General features: G+C 43.1%; 1 protein-coding gene across 8 annotated transcripts in view; it reads right to left on the minus strand.

Moving 5' to 3' along the window:
- The window catches only part of AKAP9 (A-kinase anchoring protein 9), a 354,940-nt gene that overhangs the window by 282,477 nt on the left and 56,095 nt on the right, over positions 1–16,368 (minus strand). For 5 of the 8 annotated variants that reach the window (XM_077490823.1, XM_077490819.1, XM_077490817.1 and 2 more), the window contains exons 2-5: positions 15,601–15,855; positions 10,606–10,653; positions 694–744; positions 74–244 (exon numbers count right to left, since the gene is read on the minus strand). In XM_077490823.1, the coding sequence (XP_077346949.1) occupies positions 74–244; positions 694–744; positions 10,606–10,653; positions 15,601–15,855 (525 nt within the window). The remainder of the gene's footprint in view (positions 1–73; positions 245–693; positions 745–10,605; positions 10,654–15,600; positions 15,856–16,368) is intronic. The other 3 variants (XM_077490820.1, XM_077490821.1, XM_077490822.1) reach the window with 3 other exon arrangements.

The raw sequence follows: 16,368 nt of genomic DNA on the forward strand, positions 1-16,368 counted from the left end.
TATTAAAAAATAAAGGGCTAAATAAACTGGTGTCATTTATATCTGCTTAGAGTTCAGCTTTAAGTTTGCTTACCTGTTGCAATCCCTCCGTTCCATAGGCCGTCCTCATCTCTTCCAGTTCTCTGTTCAACTCCTCAATTTCTTGCTGCTTCCCGACCAGTTCGTCCTCCATCACCTCCAGCCGCGAAAGGGCGCTCTGGGTACCTCGGTCGCAGAAAGTCTCCCGCACCTCGAACTCTTCCTCCTGAATCGATCCAATTTGGTTAGTGAAAGTGACACTTGCAAGTCTGCAAACTCACAGCGGCTGCTGCTTTTCCAGCACTGCTAGCAAAGTTACCCACATTAAAATAGCCGGCAGCACTGAGCGAGCTTACTGCCATGGCAACCACCTTTGTTGTGGAGATAATTTGCGCCTCAAGAGCACTGACACATTTCCACCAAACGCTCTACGTGTGAAAAAAAAAAAAAAAATGACAAAGCAAAACGGCATCATTTTCTCCCGTTATGCAACAGATCCCAACCACAGAGCTATAGGAAAGGTTAGAGCGTGCATGTAGCGTGTGTTACGTGAGGAAGTACGCAGCCAAACAGAGCCGGTCCTATCACCCTTTAACCACCGTGATGCTGGAGCTCTAGAGAGGGTTAGCTATGCCCGGTTAGTGATACAAGGGAACACGTGACTATATACTGTACCAATGGGGTGTGGGCTGTGCTGTTTGCTGTCAGCGGCAAACCGTCAACCACCTGTGATAAAAACAACCAGAAGGATGACGCATAAACATAACAGAAGAGACAAATCCAGCCAAAGATGTGGGGTTTTTTTACACATTTTTACACACAGTTTTGATCTTTACTGACACCATGCCAGTGGTCTTGACTTTTGTTGACTTTATTTTTTTTTTTTCACATCCACTTTACTATCTCTCAGTGATGGCATTCTTCATCTGTTTCTTTTTTTTTTTCATCCCTATTTACACCTTCACAAGTGTCCTTGGTCAGTTGTAGCACATTTATCAGACATTGATACACTGTTCGTTAAAACTACCTATACTCAATCACATATTTTTTACCATGTTTTTTCAGACCAGTGATGGTCACATGTGCTTTTCTATACAATACATTGATCTCTCCTCCCCCCCGACCAGTTCCTGTACTGTTCCCCTGGTCCAGGTGGGACATACTTGCCTCAGCCCCGGGTCAGACTTTGCCATTGCCTCACATCCATCTTGTAGGCTGGATTTTCACTCTGAGCTGACATGTCAGTATCTGACTTCTGCCCTCTGTTACTATATTATTTTTGGGTACCCATATAGGGATCTTTACCCCTACATATCTTTTATTTATTAAAGTGACACGAAAGGTTCGTACTTTTTTTTTTTAAGTAACAAACATATCATACTTAGTACTTACCTCCACTGAGCAGCACGTTTTGTACAGAGTGGCTCCGAACCTGGTCTTCTGGGGTCCCTCAGTGGTTCTCACTGCTCCTCCCCACATCAGATAACCCCCTGGGAGAAGCGCTCTCACGGGGGGGTTACCTTGCGGGCACGCTCCCGAGTCCAGCATTTGACGTCCACAGAGGTTGAATGCAGGACTTAGCCCCCTTCTCCGGCGCTCGCATCATTGGATTTGATTGACAGCAGCGGGAGCCAATGGCTGCGCTGCTATCAATCTATTATATCAGCAGCCGAGAACCCCGGGCAGAGAGACAGCGCGTCCCCATGGGTCAAGTTCGAGGGGTCAGGTAAGTAAAATGGGGGGGGGGCAGTCACTGACAGGTGTATTTTCATCTTAATGCATAGGATGCATCAAGATGAAAAAATACGAACCTTCACAACCCCTTTAATTTATATTCAGAGAATTGTGGCAACATACTCCTGATGAGTGGACATGAGCCACGAAAAACGGGTAGCGTTACTATGCCTCAAGACAGTCTGATCCTTAAATTTTTTATTTAATCATGCATTTGTCTATTCTATTTTACCATGTATTGTTTTTTTATGAATTTATTATAAAAATCATGTGCCATATGTCAGCTCTCAATCATGTATATCAATGTTTATCCTGTACCATGTATTTCGCCATATATGAAATGTGCTTCTCAAATGAACTTTTGAATAAACATTATAATACATTTTCTATTTTTGTAATTTCATTTTGTGATATGCCTCATTTAAAGTCTCATGACCAGAATTTTTATTGTAAATCAGCCAAAGATATTCTACATGATTTCACTTCGGGATTCAAATAAACTCACTAAAGCATATTCACAGCCAAAACGTTTTTGTTTGTTTTTTTAAATTGCAATGAGTATGGAGTTTATCCCGTACTCTTGCTAAAATAGTTCCTGTCCTGGAAGTATGACATATTTTTTTTTGCAGAAGAGAAATTGCACGGGAATGTTGCAAAACTGTTCTCTATAAGCAACTGCAGCCAATCGGCCGCAGCCACTGATCAGTGTATTCTGACAGTGCAGGAGTCTTGCTGCCAGAGGAGAGGATATCTCTATCCACTTCACCTATGTAGACGGGGGGTAATCCGTCCCCCCCCCCCCCCCCACGATTGGCCTGATCGCCAATTTAAAAAAAAGATTCTTTTGTTGCCCCCAGGAAAAGGTGTCCTCATTGAAAATATAATCCATAGGAATACTTCAAATCACTCATAGGTTACAACTCTCTTTATTTAATAGAATAAAGGCAAAACTTCTGTTGCGGGTAGAGCAGACTTATTCAACTGGGGGCTCCGCAGGAAAATCTGGTGTGCCACCGAGAGTCTTCAGGGGTGCCGTGGCAAAACTATAAAAAACTCTGCTTCCAGTTTCAGTGACAGGCGAGGAGAGGCAGTGCTCCCAGCTACACTCCAAAGATGTGTGTGTACAATAGGCCAGTGATTCAGTGAAGCTCTTCTCTCCCATGCTTGCTGCCATATCAGAAGCGGGTTGCCATGTCTCAGTGTCCCATCTGAGCCCAATCACCTTATCGTATCTCCCTCCCCATATGTGTCAGCAGCCGTGTCTACAGCTTCTCATTCCCCTTCTCTGCCCGGTGCCAGGGGCAGTGTGTGCAGTGCTTCAATTGAGCTGGGTCGGCAGTTTAGAGGAGGTAATTGTGCTCCTGCTCCATCTTCTATACAAGTCAGTAGAGACGTTTATGGTTTACAGTCTTTCTACAGTGCATCCAGAAAGTATTCACATCGCTTCACTCTTTCCACATTTTGTTATGTTACAGCCTTATTCCAAAAAAAATTTAAATGTATTTTTCTCAAAATTCTACAAGCAATACCTCATAATGACAACGTGAAAGAAGTTTGTTTGAAATCTTTGCGAATTTATAAAAAATAAAATAAAATCACATGTACATAAGTATTCAGAGCCTTTGCTGTGACACTCAAAATTGAGTTTAGGTGCATCCCGTTTCCACTGATCATCCTTGAGAAGTTTCTACAACTTGAGTGGAGTCCACCTGTGGTAAATTCAGTTGATTGGACATACTTTGGAAAGGCACACACCTGTCTATATAAGGTCCCACAGTTACCAGAGCACAAACCAAGCCATAAAGTCCAAGGAATGTAGACCTCCGAGACAAAATTGGCTCAAGGCACAGATCTGGGGAAGGGTACAGAAAATTTTCTACAGCACTGAAGGTCCAAATGAGCCCAGTGGCCTCCATCATCTGTGAATGGAAGAAGTTTGCACCTAAAAGGACTCTTCCTCGAGCGGGCCACCTGGCCAAACTGAGCAATTGGGGGGAGAAGGGCCCTAGTGGGGGAGAAGGCCCTTAGTTGGGGAGATGACCAAGAACAGATGGGCACTCTGGCAGAGCTCCAGTGTTTCTCTGTTGAGAGAGGAGAACCTTACCCAGAGTGGCTAGGTCAGGAGACTGAGATTGCCACTCCCGAAACTTTGCTTTATTCTGCTGTAGCCAATGACAGGTAGACTTGGCCTTGTGTTTTGGCTCATTGTCATGTTGGAATGTCCAAGTAAGTCCCATGCGCAGCTTCCTGGCTGATGAATGCAAATGTTCCTCCGGTATTTTTTGATAACATACTGCATTCATCATGCCATCAATTTTGACCAAATTTTCTGTGCCTTTGTGGCGTTTATGGTTGTGGCCAAAAAGCTCAGTTTTGGTCTCATCACCCCAAATGACTTTGTGCCAGAAGGTTTGAGGCTTGTCTCTGTGCTGTTTGGCATATTGTAAGTGGGATACTTTGTGGCATTTGCGTAGTAATGGCTTTCTGGTGACTTGACCATGCAGCCCATCTTTCCTCAAGTGCCCCCTTATTGAGAATCTTGAAACAGCCACACCACATGTTTTCAGAGAGTCCTGTATTTCACCTGAAGTTATTTGTGGGGTTTTCTTTGCATCCCAAATAATTTTTCTGGCAGTTGTGGCTGAAATTTTAGTTGGTCTACCTGACCGTGGTTTGGTTTCAACAGAACCCCTAATTTTCCACTTCTTTATTAGAGTTTGAACACTGCTAATTGGCATTCTCAGTTCCTTGGATATCTTTTTATAGTTCTTTCCTGTTTTAGACAGTTCAACTACCTTTTCCCGCAGATTCTTTGACATTACTTTTGCTTTCCCAATGACTTAGAATCCAGAAATGTCAGTGCAGCACTGGATGGAAAATGCAAGGGTCTGTCAGGAGTCCAGAAACTCATTGCTTATTTACACACACTAATTACAAGCAAACAGATCACAGATGAGGATAGTTACGTTTAATAGCCACTCAACCCCCTTTGTGTCAACTTGTGTGCATGTTATCAGGCCAAAATCACGGTGTATGTAAACTTTTTATGAAGGTAATTTCGGTAGTTTCTGTTGTCATTATGATTTTAAAAGAGTAAACACAGTTGATTGATAATAAATGGCTTCAGCCAAATACTAACCATAAGTGAAAGAAATGTGTTTGTGTTATCATTCATATTCTCCAAAAAAATGGCCAGGAAATCCTAAATTCTGCCAAGGTAAACTTATGAGCACAGCTGTATGTACATGTGAAGTTTTTTATTTTAAATACATTTGCAAAGATTTCAAACAAACTTCTTTATTGTTTTAATTATGGGGTATTTTTCATAGAATTTTGAGGAAAATAATCCATTTAATCAATTTTGGAATAAGGCTGTAACATAATAAAATGTGGAAAAAGTGAAGCGCTGTGAATACTTTCCGGATGCACTGTATCTGTCGGCAGAGTTTGCCAGTCCTCAGCTCTTAAACATTGAATACAAACTGGATAAGTTTCTATGAACACCTGTGAATGCTGCTTCACATTGCCTTCTGCTGCGTTACCAACTACCAAGCTCTGCGTTACAACCTACAGACCGCTGAACTTTGCTTCACAAACTACACGTTAGGGCTTGTACACGCCAGGTGTGGCGCAGAAACGCATGCACGATCATGCATTTTCCCACACTGCACAAAAAATGCTAATTCTTAATGGTACCCTCACGCATCTAGCAATTGCGCCTGCTAAAGTGCATAATACCAGAGTATCATGCGTTTTGGTGCAGCATCATTTTAAAAATCATGCTGGCACCTTTTTTGTGTGTTTCAAACACATAGAACAGGCCAATGAAAAACGTGATGTGTGAGAACATGCAGAAAAATATTTGCACTGGGACTCACCTTCTGGTGTGAACAAGTCCTCAAACTGGTGTGCCCCGAGACTGTGCGCAACTCTAAAGGTCACTTCGACTAAAAAAAGGTTGAAAAACCGACGGCATAGAGTAGGGAGGGTTATAACTTTTTGCCATCTGTATCCCATTGTGGAGATTTCCCTTCACGTAATAACCTGCTCCACTATACCTAAAGCTTTAAAGGACATCCAACTAAAAACCATTTGATGTGTGAAGTACACGCTTTCTCAAGGCAGGTACGTGTGCTTTTTTTGTTGGGGAAATTACATTCTATTTCTTTCCAAAACTGAATGTTACCTAAAATGAAATTTTTAACATTCTTGAAGTCCTCAAATGTTCTGAGAATTTTCCTACGAATATTCGTATGAACTTTAGCTCTACAGTAGTAGTCAGAATGACACCCTAAAGCGGACCATACACAAAGCAAATTTTGGCCAGTTCCTGATGAATCGGACAAATTTTGCTCAGACTCCAGCCATTGCACATTCACTCCTAGGTGTATACTACCCTAAACATAAGTACCGCTTGGTGCACCATCCAGCCACAGCACCTGTCAACCTCGAACAGACTTTTACAAGTTGCCGGCAGCAGGGTGGATGGTGGGCCTCTACCTTTCACAAACAGAGACTAAATTCCAGAGCCTGAGACTAAATTCCCAGTGGTCCTGAGGCCTTCAGCAGTTCCCAGATATGGGTTTGGGGTGTACTGAGGCCGCGTACACACGGGCGGACTGTTCGCCCAACTTTGTCTGCTGAACAGTGTTTGGGCGGACAGTCCGCTCGTGTGTGGGCTTTCAGCGGACAGTTTCAGCGGACAGTTTGACGGACAAGGTTTTTCGGAATTTCCGAAAAACTGTCCGCTGAAACCTTGTTTTAGCGAACAGTCCGCTCGTGTGTAGGCTTGTTCGTCAAACAAAGTTCCGCGCATGCTCAGAAAGGATTTTCACGCCGAAAGTTATAATGCAGTGTATAGGACGTCGTATTTTTCGTCCCGTCGTACGTGCCGTTCACGTCATCGCGCACGGTTTCAGCAAACTGTTCGTCCGTCGTGTGTGGCCATGTCCGTCCATGCTAATTTTGAGCGGACTGTTTGCCGAAACTGTTTGACGGACAAAGTTGGGCGAACAGTCCCCGCGTGTGTACGCGGCCTCAGTGTTGTACCTTGTGCTTTGCTCTGCCTACTAGAAGCCAGAGATACCCCAACTCAGTATTCATTTTTTTTTTTTTTGTAAACAAACCGATGCATGTGATCTAAAGTAAAGAACAAGGAAATTTGAGGTGGTGGTCATCAATTACCTGCCTTCAACCTTGGAAGCATTGTAGAGGTTCCTCCAGCAATCTCCTCCTCGCCCTGACATGGAGAATACAATGAGAGAAGGGAAGGGAGGAGATTGCTAGAGGACCTGCCCAACACGAAAACTTCACACTGGAGCTGCGAAGATTAGTAAACTTTAACACACGTTGCATCCAATTTATTTTTATTTTTTTTAAAAGAATTCCTAGTTGGCGCTCTCTATCTGGTACACCTGACTCTGCACGCTGGCTGATTCTTGCAGAGATAAACTGGCTCTGATTATCTCTACTCTGCTGGCAGCGGAGCTCTTGATTGCTATTCGGCTTCTCTCCAGGGAAGATTATGTTTTGACAAAAAGATCTTTTGGTGCAGAAAGGAAATGTACAGGACATGTGACAGCACAAGTCTTGTCACCAACCAGGAAAAAGAAGAGTCACCTGCTGACCTGTACAAAACTACAAGTTCTACCCTGCAATCAACCTAAAATTAATCAAAGGGGGACATCAGTTCAGTCACACAGCAAGGCAAATGGTAAACTGGAGCAGACCAGCAGATTATAAGAAAGAGTAATGGCTCCTTCACACGGACGTGTCCATGTACGGAGCCCGCCATGCTCAGCAGGGGATCCCAGCTGAGCAGGAAGATGACAGGTCCGTCTCTGCACACTGCACAGGGACGGACCCGTCAGAGTGCCGCTCTCCCCTATGGGTGATCGGATGACGACGGACCGTGGAGTCCGTCGTCACCCGATCCGATGACGGATGGAAAAATAGGTTTTTCCTCTGTCACACATTTTCGGATCGGAGGGGGTTGGATGTCAGCGTCCCTTCATAGACATCTATGGAGTGTCTGTTCAGGTCCGCCTAAAAAAACTGACAGACCGACCTGAACGGATCGTCCGTGTGAAAGGGGCCTTAGGATTCATTCGCACCATGAAGGTGTGTCCAAGCGCATGCTTTTTTCGGGGTTCCCAGGCGTCTTGTTTTAGGGCAGCCAGTTCATTTGTAAACTTTACAAAAGAGGCGCAGGCATGATTTTTTTTAAATCACACCCCACCAAACCACAAGGTACTGCGTTAACATGCATTTTGGTGGCTGCAAAAGCACCCACATTTGCCAGATGCATTGGGGGGGGGGGGGGTGCCATTAAGAACTAAAAGCAGCTATGTGCATCTGCAAAAGGCAGAGTAGGGTAATTATGTGCAGTGCAGGAAAAAACGTGATTTGGAACACATTCATAGACCCATACAAAAAGGAAGGAGAAAGATCCTGCCAAGGTCACATCTGCAGATTACCACGGTTGAATAAAAGTAATTAATGTAGAAAAAGCACCATAATTGATAAACAGCAAAAACACAACAAAAATTCCAGTGAAGATATCCTCCAAAACTAATTAAAAAGACAACGTAGTCTAGGGAAAGGTCGCAGCTGTGCTTGCATCCATTCAACTCAGCAGTCACACTTATAAATGATCTTCACAACTCAATGAACTAAATGCAATTTGAATTATACACTATACAGTCCAAAGAGGATTCCATAGGACTACTGTTAATGGTGTGTATATCCACTGGTGTGGATGCAGATACTGAAGTATGGCTTCCGTTTTAGAGAGCTGTCCAGAATTGATGTATATTGGGTAGTTAGTTCATACAAATACACCTAGGGAAACACAGTTAACCCCTTGATTGCCCCCTAGTGTTAACCCCTTCCCTGCCAGTGACATTTATACAGTAATCAGTGGATTTTTTTAGCACTGATCACTGTATAATTGTCAATGGTCTCAAAAATGTGTCAAAAGTGTCCAATTTGTCCGCCGCAATATCGCAGTCCCAATAAAAATCGCAGATCACCGCCATTCCTAGTTAAAATAAATAATATATATATATATATATATATATATATATATATATATATATATATATATATATATATATATATATATATATATATATATATAAAAATGCCATAAATCTATTCCTTATTTTGTAGACGCTATAACTTTTGCCCAAACCAATCAATATACGCTTATTGCAATTTTTCTTTTTACCAAAAATACGTAGAAGAATACATATCGGCCTAAACTGAGGAAACAATTTGCGTTTTTTTTTTTTATTGGGATGTTCATGATAGCAAAAAGTAAAAGATGATGTTTTTTCAAAATTGTCGCTCTTCTTTTGTTTATAGCGCAAAAAATAAAAAACCGCAGAGGTGATCAAATACCACCAAAAGAAAGCTCTATTTGGGTACAGCATCGCACAACCGCGCAATTGTCAGTTAAAGCAACGCAGTGCTGTATCGCAAAAAATGGCCTAGTCATTGAGCAGCCAAATCTTCTGGGGATGAAGTGGTTGAAGGCGTTTAGGCTGTGACTATAGCAATACATGATTGAACATGCTGGAAATCGCCAGAATCAAGCATGGAAAAGATCTCCCTGGTACAAGAAAGTTCCTTGAGGATAGTTCATCAAAAGGGAGGATGATGGGAAATTTGGAGGGCTTAGTGCATGAGAGGGAGAAGAGAACAAGGCTGCTCTGATTTACAGCAGAATGGCCTCTAATGGCATTCTAGATCAGTGATGGCAAACCTTGGCACCCCGGATGTTCTGGAACTACATTTCCCATGATTCTCACAGTGCTTTGTAGTGATGAGGGCACCTGTCTTATAAAATCCTGTCTGCTGCCTGCAATCACAGCATCACTTGACCCCTATGATTACAGGCAGCAGACCGGATTTCATAAGTGGACGAAATGCAGTGGACCACGGGATGGTATATGGAGGGAAGTGAGGATCTGTTAGATATCACCGTCACCAGTGGAAATCTTTTAACCGGTCTGACTGGCAGTCCCAGGAGTAGGAATCCATTGTTTGGATCGTGGAGTCACACATATACCCAAGCTCAACTAGACCTGTAGGGGTCTTTACCCGAGGTGAGAGACTGGGGCAAACCACTGGGGCACTACGGATGGTGGAAGTTTATATGATCTGGATTTATTGGATTCTGCTCATTTCACACAAGAACTTCTTATCCATGAACTTTCTTTGACTAGGCACGTTATTATTGCATTGTCACTTTATACACTATGGTTGGTACCTTTAGGGTGTGTGAAGATTAAGACATTGTGTGTGAACAAACGTCATTTATTTATATTTTCACTGTCACTTTTGAATTTACACTTTATTTACTTGAAGATTTATCTAATTATATTGATTATTGCGAGCACCACATATATTAGTATACAATTCGCCGTTTGTGGGAACACCTTTTTTCATGTTGGCAGCCACTCAACTATATTCATTTAATTTGGTTTGCGCATTAGTATTTTCACTTAATATTCCAACTTTGCACTTATCTGTATAGCTGGAGTTGCCCTTTAAGGCTGATCTGCTATACTGGCAGTAATGCAATCCTTTCAACGTGAACAATACAAAAACTGAACAGTAATGATTTCATGTAAATTTCAATGAAGTATTAAGCGATTTCAAAAGAACAGAAAGGAGACAAAAGACACCGTGAAAATGTGAGCTGCATATGTATTTCCAACAATTCCCCAATGGCAGATGAAGACAAAGGAGAATGAATGAAGTGACAATCAAGATTCTCTAGGATCAGGAATGAAATACGTCACAAAGACAGGCGGATCATCTGCATGCAGCATGCACCGCTTGGCTTACCTCCTCAGAGCTATAATCATCGGCCGTGGTGGACACCTCACTTTCAGGCTACAATGAAACAAAACCCTCCTTCAAAAAAAGATTCATATTTAAAAAGTGCTTTTATTTTAGAGATCGCTCTCTCGGCTGTATCTCGTTCTGTAACATGAACCTTCATGTGGCAATTTGTAGTACCAGGACATCATCCTGTGTTATCCACCAGCAGAAACAGGAAAATGTGATGGTGAAATGATGCTTTATTACCTGCGTAGGTTGAAGAGTTTCTTTTTTTTACCTTAAAGGGCCTCTTCACACCAAAATGCGGTAAGAGAAACCCGCATTTCCTGAGCCACGTTCAAAACGCACTGCCCTTGTGATCTGCAGCGGATGTCATTGCAATGCTAGCGACATCCCAAAAACAGGACGCAAATGCAGTGCAATTGTCTACATTGGCCCAGAAGTACCATGCAATCCAGTTGCAGTGCGTTTATAAAGTGGTGCACACGGCACATACCACTTTTGGTGCAGTGCAGGGACTTTCCAGCCCATTTAACTGAATGGACTGAACTGCACTCAAGTTGCACAGGAACGCAAGTGCAATCCTGTGCGATACCTGGTGTGAATCGGCCCTTCTGTAGTACCTGCATTAATGTAAAAAAAAAAAAAAAAAAAAAACTTCTAGTAGTTGTTCCCACCACCCCTCTCCCTGAATACTTACCCAAGTTCTGTATCGATCCAGCGCTGGACCTGTCTGCAGGAGTGCTGGTTCTCTCTCTCCCTTCTCACAGGCTGAGGCTGATGGGAGGAGAGAGCAGAGGGGGGGTCCAAGTAACACTGGGTAAGATTTAGGCTGGGTTCACACCATTGCCATTGGTTCACCGCATCCAATTCGCAACAGCAGGAGATTTTGACCGGCTCTCTATGGAGCCAGTTCACATATCTCCACAGCAAGTCCATCTTTTGGTCTGTTTCAGGTCCGAATTCAGGCTGAAATCAGATCTGAAATTGCAAACCAGGACATAAGCATTGACAATAAAACCTGGAAGCTACTATGCACAGCTGCACCAGATTCTGTGTGCACCAGTTTTAGTAACTCTCCCCCACTGTGTGTGTCTAAAGAGACACACAGCTTGGCTCGGTAATTTAGCCTGCAGTTGCACCACAATAGGAAATGGCTTTCTATGGGGTGCACCAAGAAGAGGAGGAGCCAAGAGCGCTGGTGAGGGATCCTAGAGAGAAGGATTGGGGCTGCTCCGTGCAAAACCACAGAGCATGCAAGTAGTACAGCATGCACAATATGGCCAAAGCTCTGAGGATACCTGATCATCGCCTATATAAGCTTATTATAGATCCTATTCTAAAACCATGGGCATCAATATGGATTCCCCCCACCTTTGTGTCCATAACATTCACCATTCCTCTGGTAAGGCTTTCCACAATATTCTACAGTGTGTCTCATTTTGTGAATTTTGTGCTCATTCAGCCAAAACAAAAAATATGTGAAACTCTTCAAATCGTGGCTTTGTAAACAGGTTCACATTCATGCTGTAACAGAAATGAAACTTCCCAAAGTGTTATCACACATTGGCAGTTTAAAATTGCCTAGGTCCGCGTATATTAGGCACTATAGGTGGGTGTGATGGTCAGGTGTCCACAAACTTTGAGCCATATGGTGTACATGATGGTTTTTCGGTCTGATACACTGGTCAGCTCCCTAACAATTACTGTTTGCATGCATACGTCATCAACAGATGAGACTTAGGATCAGAAATAGGTCAGGGTTGGAGCTGGGTTTAAAGTTGGGGTTAGATATTATAGGGCTTAGGGGTAGCATTAGGCCTTGTTTACACCAATGCTAATCTCTACCCTACCTCTCAAAAGTGATCCGCAGTGGACCGCTTTGCAGAGAGCAGTAGAGTAGCAGCTTCCAGCCATTCCAGAGCTAATAAGGGGGTGCCAAAACACATCAGCTTGCCAGTCCAGCATTATGATGCGTCTGGCCACGCTATTCCTACATTGGATTGAGATTTAGTGTCACACACTGCCGGCATACATTTATTTTCGAGAGTATCCATTTGGCTGTAAGTTTTGTTTTACACAATAAACCTTCGGTAATGGACTAGGAGCGTGCGCCCTTTTATAGTTGTCTACTAGATTCCCTGATCTGAGGAGGGCTGTATCGACCAAGCATACCCAAAGGATGTTATTCAATTGCTTTTGATGATCTACGAGTAGACTCTGAGCCAGAACTCTATATGCTGGAGGTGTTTATGCGTTTTGTGCAATTCTCATAAAACTACTAAAAGGAACAATTTAAAGTGAGTTTTCACTGTATGTGAGCACCACAAACTAAAAACATTATTTAATTCATTTTTATTATTCATAGAACCCCGCCCCCTCCACCCCCATATCTATCCATGTCTCCATGCTTTATTTTGCTGAGAAATCACTTTGAAAAACAACTGCCTAGCATTCCTGGCCATTGCCATCTTGAGTAAGGGCAAATGATCCATGTAGCATCTACTTCCTGAAATCAATCTGCCCTTACCCAAGCATACAAGCAGTGTGCTTAGCTGAGAAAAAAAACCCTCCTTCCCTCCTGAAGACTCCTGGGATACATGCCATCACTTGCCTAGGCATGAAACTAGGAAGTAACTGAAGAAATGTAAAAAAAAAAAAAAAAAAAGTTTAAAACAAGTAAACATGAAATACTTTCCTATCTATTTACTAATGCTAGCAGTACAAGGATTAAAAATAATCAATGTTGATTGGGAGAGTGAAGTTCTACTTTAAAGTAGAAGTCCACCCTAACACTAAAATCGCTACATCTACAGACATCCACAATCTAACACTAACCTATCTAACCCTGTAAAGATGAAATCAGTATACACACCTTTTTTTAAGCCGATCCGGTCCGGTCTCCAGCGGCGGAAGCTCTGCAGAGGACACAGCCGACAACGGCTGTGAAATTATGTCACCCATAGACTTACTATGGGGCTTCCGTCGTTGGCTGTGTCCTCTGCACCCGCCTGACAGATCAGCGTGGGATCGTTTTGGATCGGTTTCAGCAAAGGTGTATATACGGATTTCTTCTTTACCGGGCTAGATAGGTTAGTGTTAGATTGTGGATGTCTGTAGATGTAGATATTTTAGTGTTAGGGTGGACTTATCCTTTAGATGCAGGTAGGTTGACATAAAACTGAGAATTCCAAGTATAGTCTGTGATAATAAGATTTTAGCAGTCTGATTTTATTGTGGGACAAGCACACTAAGCAGTCCAGGTAAAACTTTAATTGGTAAGGCCGACAAGTCAGAAGGCACTGAATACCATAAACCAGCAACTTTCACAGCATTTACTAAGGCCTGTTATGTATATTGCCCTGACCTCGCCAATTATTCAGACATCAGGAAAGGAATTTAAAGTGGAACTTCACTCTCTCAGTCAACATTGACTATTTTTTTTATCCATATACTGCTAGCACTAGTAAATAGATAGGAAAGTATATTAGGTTTACTTGTTTTTACACTTTTTTTTACATTTCTTCAGTCATTTCCTGGTTCATGGCTAGGCAAATGATGTCCTATATCCCAGGAGTCTTCAGGAGGGCAGGAGTGGTTTTCTCAGCTAAGCACACCCACCTGACTGCATACCTAAGCTAAAAGGAAGATGGATTCCAGGAAGTAAACGCTACATCAATCATCTGCCCCTACTTAAAGCAGGGTTCCACCCTAAAGTGGAACTTCCGCTAATCGGAATCCTCCCCCCCTCCGATGTCAGAGTTGGCACCTTTCAGGGGGGAGGGGGGGTGCAGATACCTGTCTAAGACAGGCATTTGCACCCACTTCCGGGCATAGACTCCCATGGGAGTCTATGCCTCTTCCTGTCCCGGCGCGCTGTCTGCTGGGGCATACACAGGTCCCAGAGACAGCTCAGACCATTCCTATTGCGCTGCACGACTCGCGCATGCGCAGTAGGGAACCAGAAAGTGAAGCCGTAATGCTTCGCTTCCCGATTCCCTCACCTAGAATGGCGGCGCCAACAGCCGAGAGATCGATCAGCCTCGGTTGCCAACATCGCTGGATCCTGGGACAGGTGTGTGTCCATTTATTAAAAGTCAGCAGCTGCAGTATTTGTAGCTGCTGGCTTTTAATATTTTTTTTTTTTACAGTGAAATCCCTCTTTAAGATGGCCATTGCCAGAAATGCGATTTCTCAGCAAAAAAGCATAGAGACATGGATGGGTGAGTAAGTGTGCTTTGAATAATAAAAATTACTTAAATAGCATTATTGTGCACAGATGCAATGTTCCACACCTATGCAGTTTTAGCGCTTTTTGCATTTTGCTGATTTGCACTACAGAACGTATTCCATAGGAAACCATGGTGAAAGGACTTTAGTGCAAATCTGCAAAATGCACTAAAAATGCACAGGTGTGAATCCAACATAAAGAAAGGCATGACTTTTAAATGAACCAGTCAGGGCCTGAAAGCGCTTAAGATGTTAATGTTGCTGAAGTATCTACAACATCCTAAATTCATCTTCAAGTCAACGTATGTGTCCTTTACACAGCCTCTAGTTTTCAAGCCCAGGTTGTACACAGGGCAATGACTACCACCAGTCATCAGCAAGCACCACTCTCTCCCTGTTCTAAACCCTGACCTTCCATAAATAGTCTAAAGCCAGAGATTCTACCAGCCACTGAAGTTCTGCTATTGGAGTGTTAAATAATTGGAGGAGTAGCTTGCTGAAAAAGCTTGGTGGAACTTGGTTCTGACTTGAGAAGAAGAGTAAGGAAGGATCCTGTGAACAGCTGTGATGGCTTCACTGTCTGTCTACAAGACTTGCAAATTGGCATTACCCTGTCCAATAAGAATTCCGCTATGGTTAATAAGGGTGCTCTCATTGGAGAGGGGGCTAGCACATGAATATATTCAACAACTAAAGTAAATTACTAATAACAAAGTGAGAGTTGAATTTGAAGTATATCACACAAGTACAACTTTTGGGAGCCCATACCTCAATTGTGTAGGTCTTGTCATGTTGGATCATCTCGCCATGAGGCAGCGTTCTCATGATGGTGAACTCGGCAGTGGTACTGGCTCCGCTCGGAGCAGTCTGCGATGGGGTCTCATCGCTCTGGGATAAGCCAGCTTCTGCAATTTCTTCAGGCTGCTCCCGATGTTTGGAGCCAGAGGAGGTCTTCTTCTTCTTGCTCTTCTTGGCGGAAGCCTGGCTGTCAGTCTGCCCCTTGCGTTGTCTGAACTGGGCAAGCTGAAAGATAAAAACAAAACGTCTTAGCTTTGCCTTTTGTTTCTGACCAAAGTGGGGGTATCCCTTCTGAGACCCTTGGTTTTGACTGCTATCTGCAACATTTCAGCAGCTGTACTGATCTGTAGATCGCCCAGTTTTACTGCTGAGCATACAAGAATGTCAACAATTGTATTTTTCCCTTATTTGCACACTTGAAATCCCATTACGACTCCATCTGCCAAAAAGGCAAGAAAGGCCTTCACAACGTATCAAGAGACAGCTCACCCACTGCTCTGCTGTGATCGCTGCTTATAACGTGGTGTATAGCAACTCAACCTCTTCGAGTCGACAATCAGGTACAGGATAAAAAGCATGAAGAATGCCAACACTACTGCTAGACCAGTGAAGGCCATCTTTATTGCATTCTCAGTTAAAGAGGAGCTCCAGCCCCCCATGGGAAAATGTAAAGTCAGTGGCTACACGTAGCTGCTGACTTTTAAAATTAGAACACCTATCCTGGAATCCAGTGATGTT

Source organism: Lithobates pipiens, unplaced genomic scaffold (genome assembly GCF_037356315.1).
Source record: "Lithobates pipiens isolate NorthernLeopardFrog02 unplaced genomic scaffold, aLitPip1_a1.2 Scaffold_19, whole genome shotgun sequence".
Taxonomy (NCBI): Eukaryota; Metazoa; Chordata; class Amphibia; order Anura; family Ranidae; genus Lithobates; species Lithobates pipiens.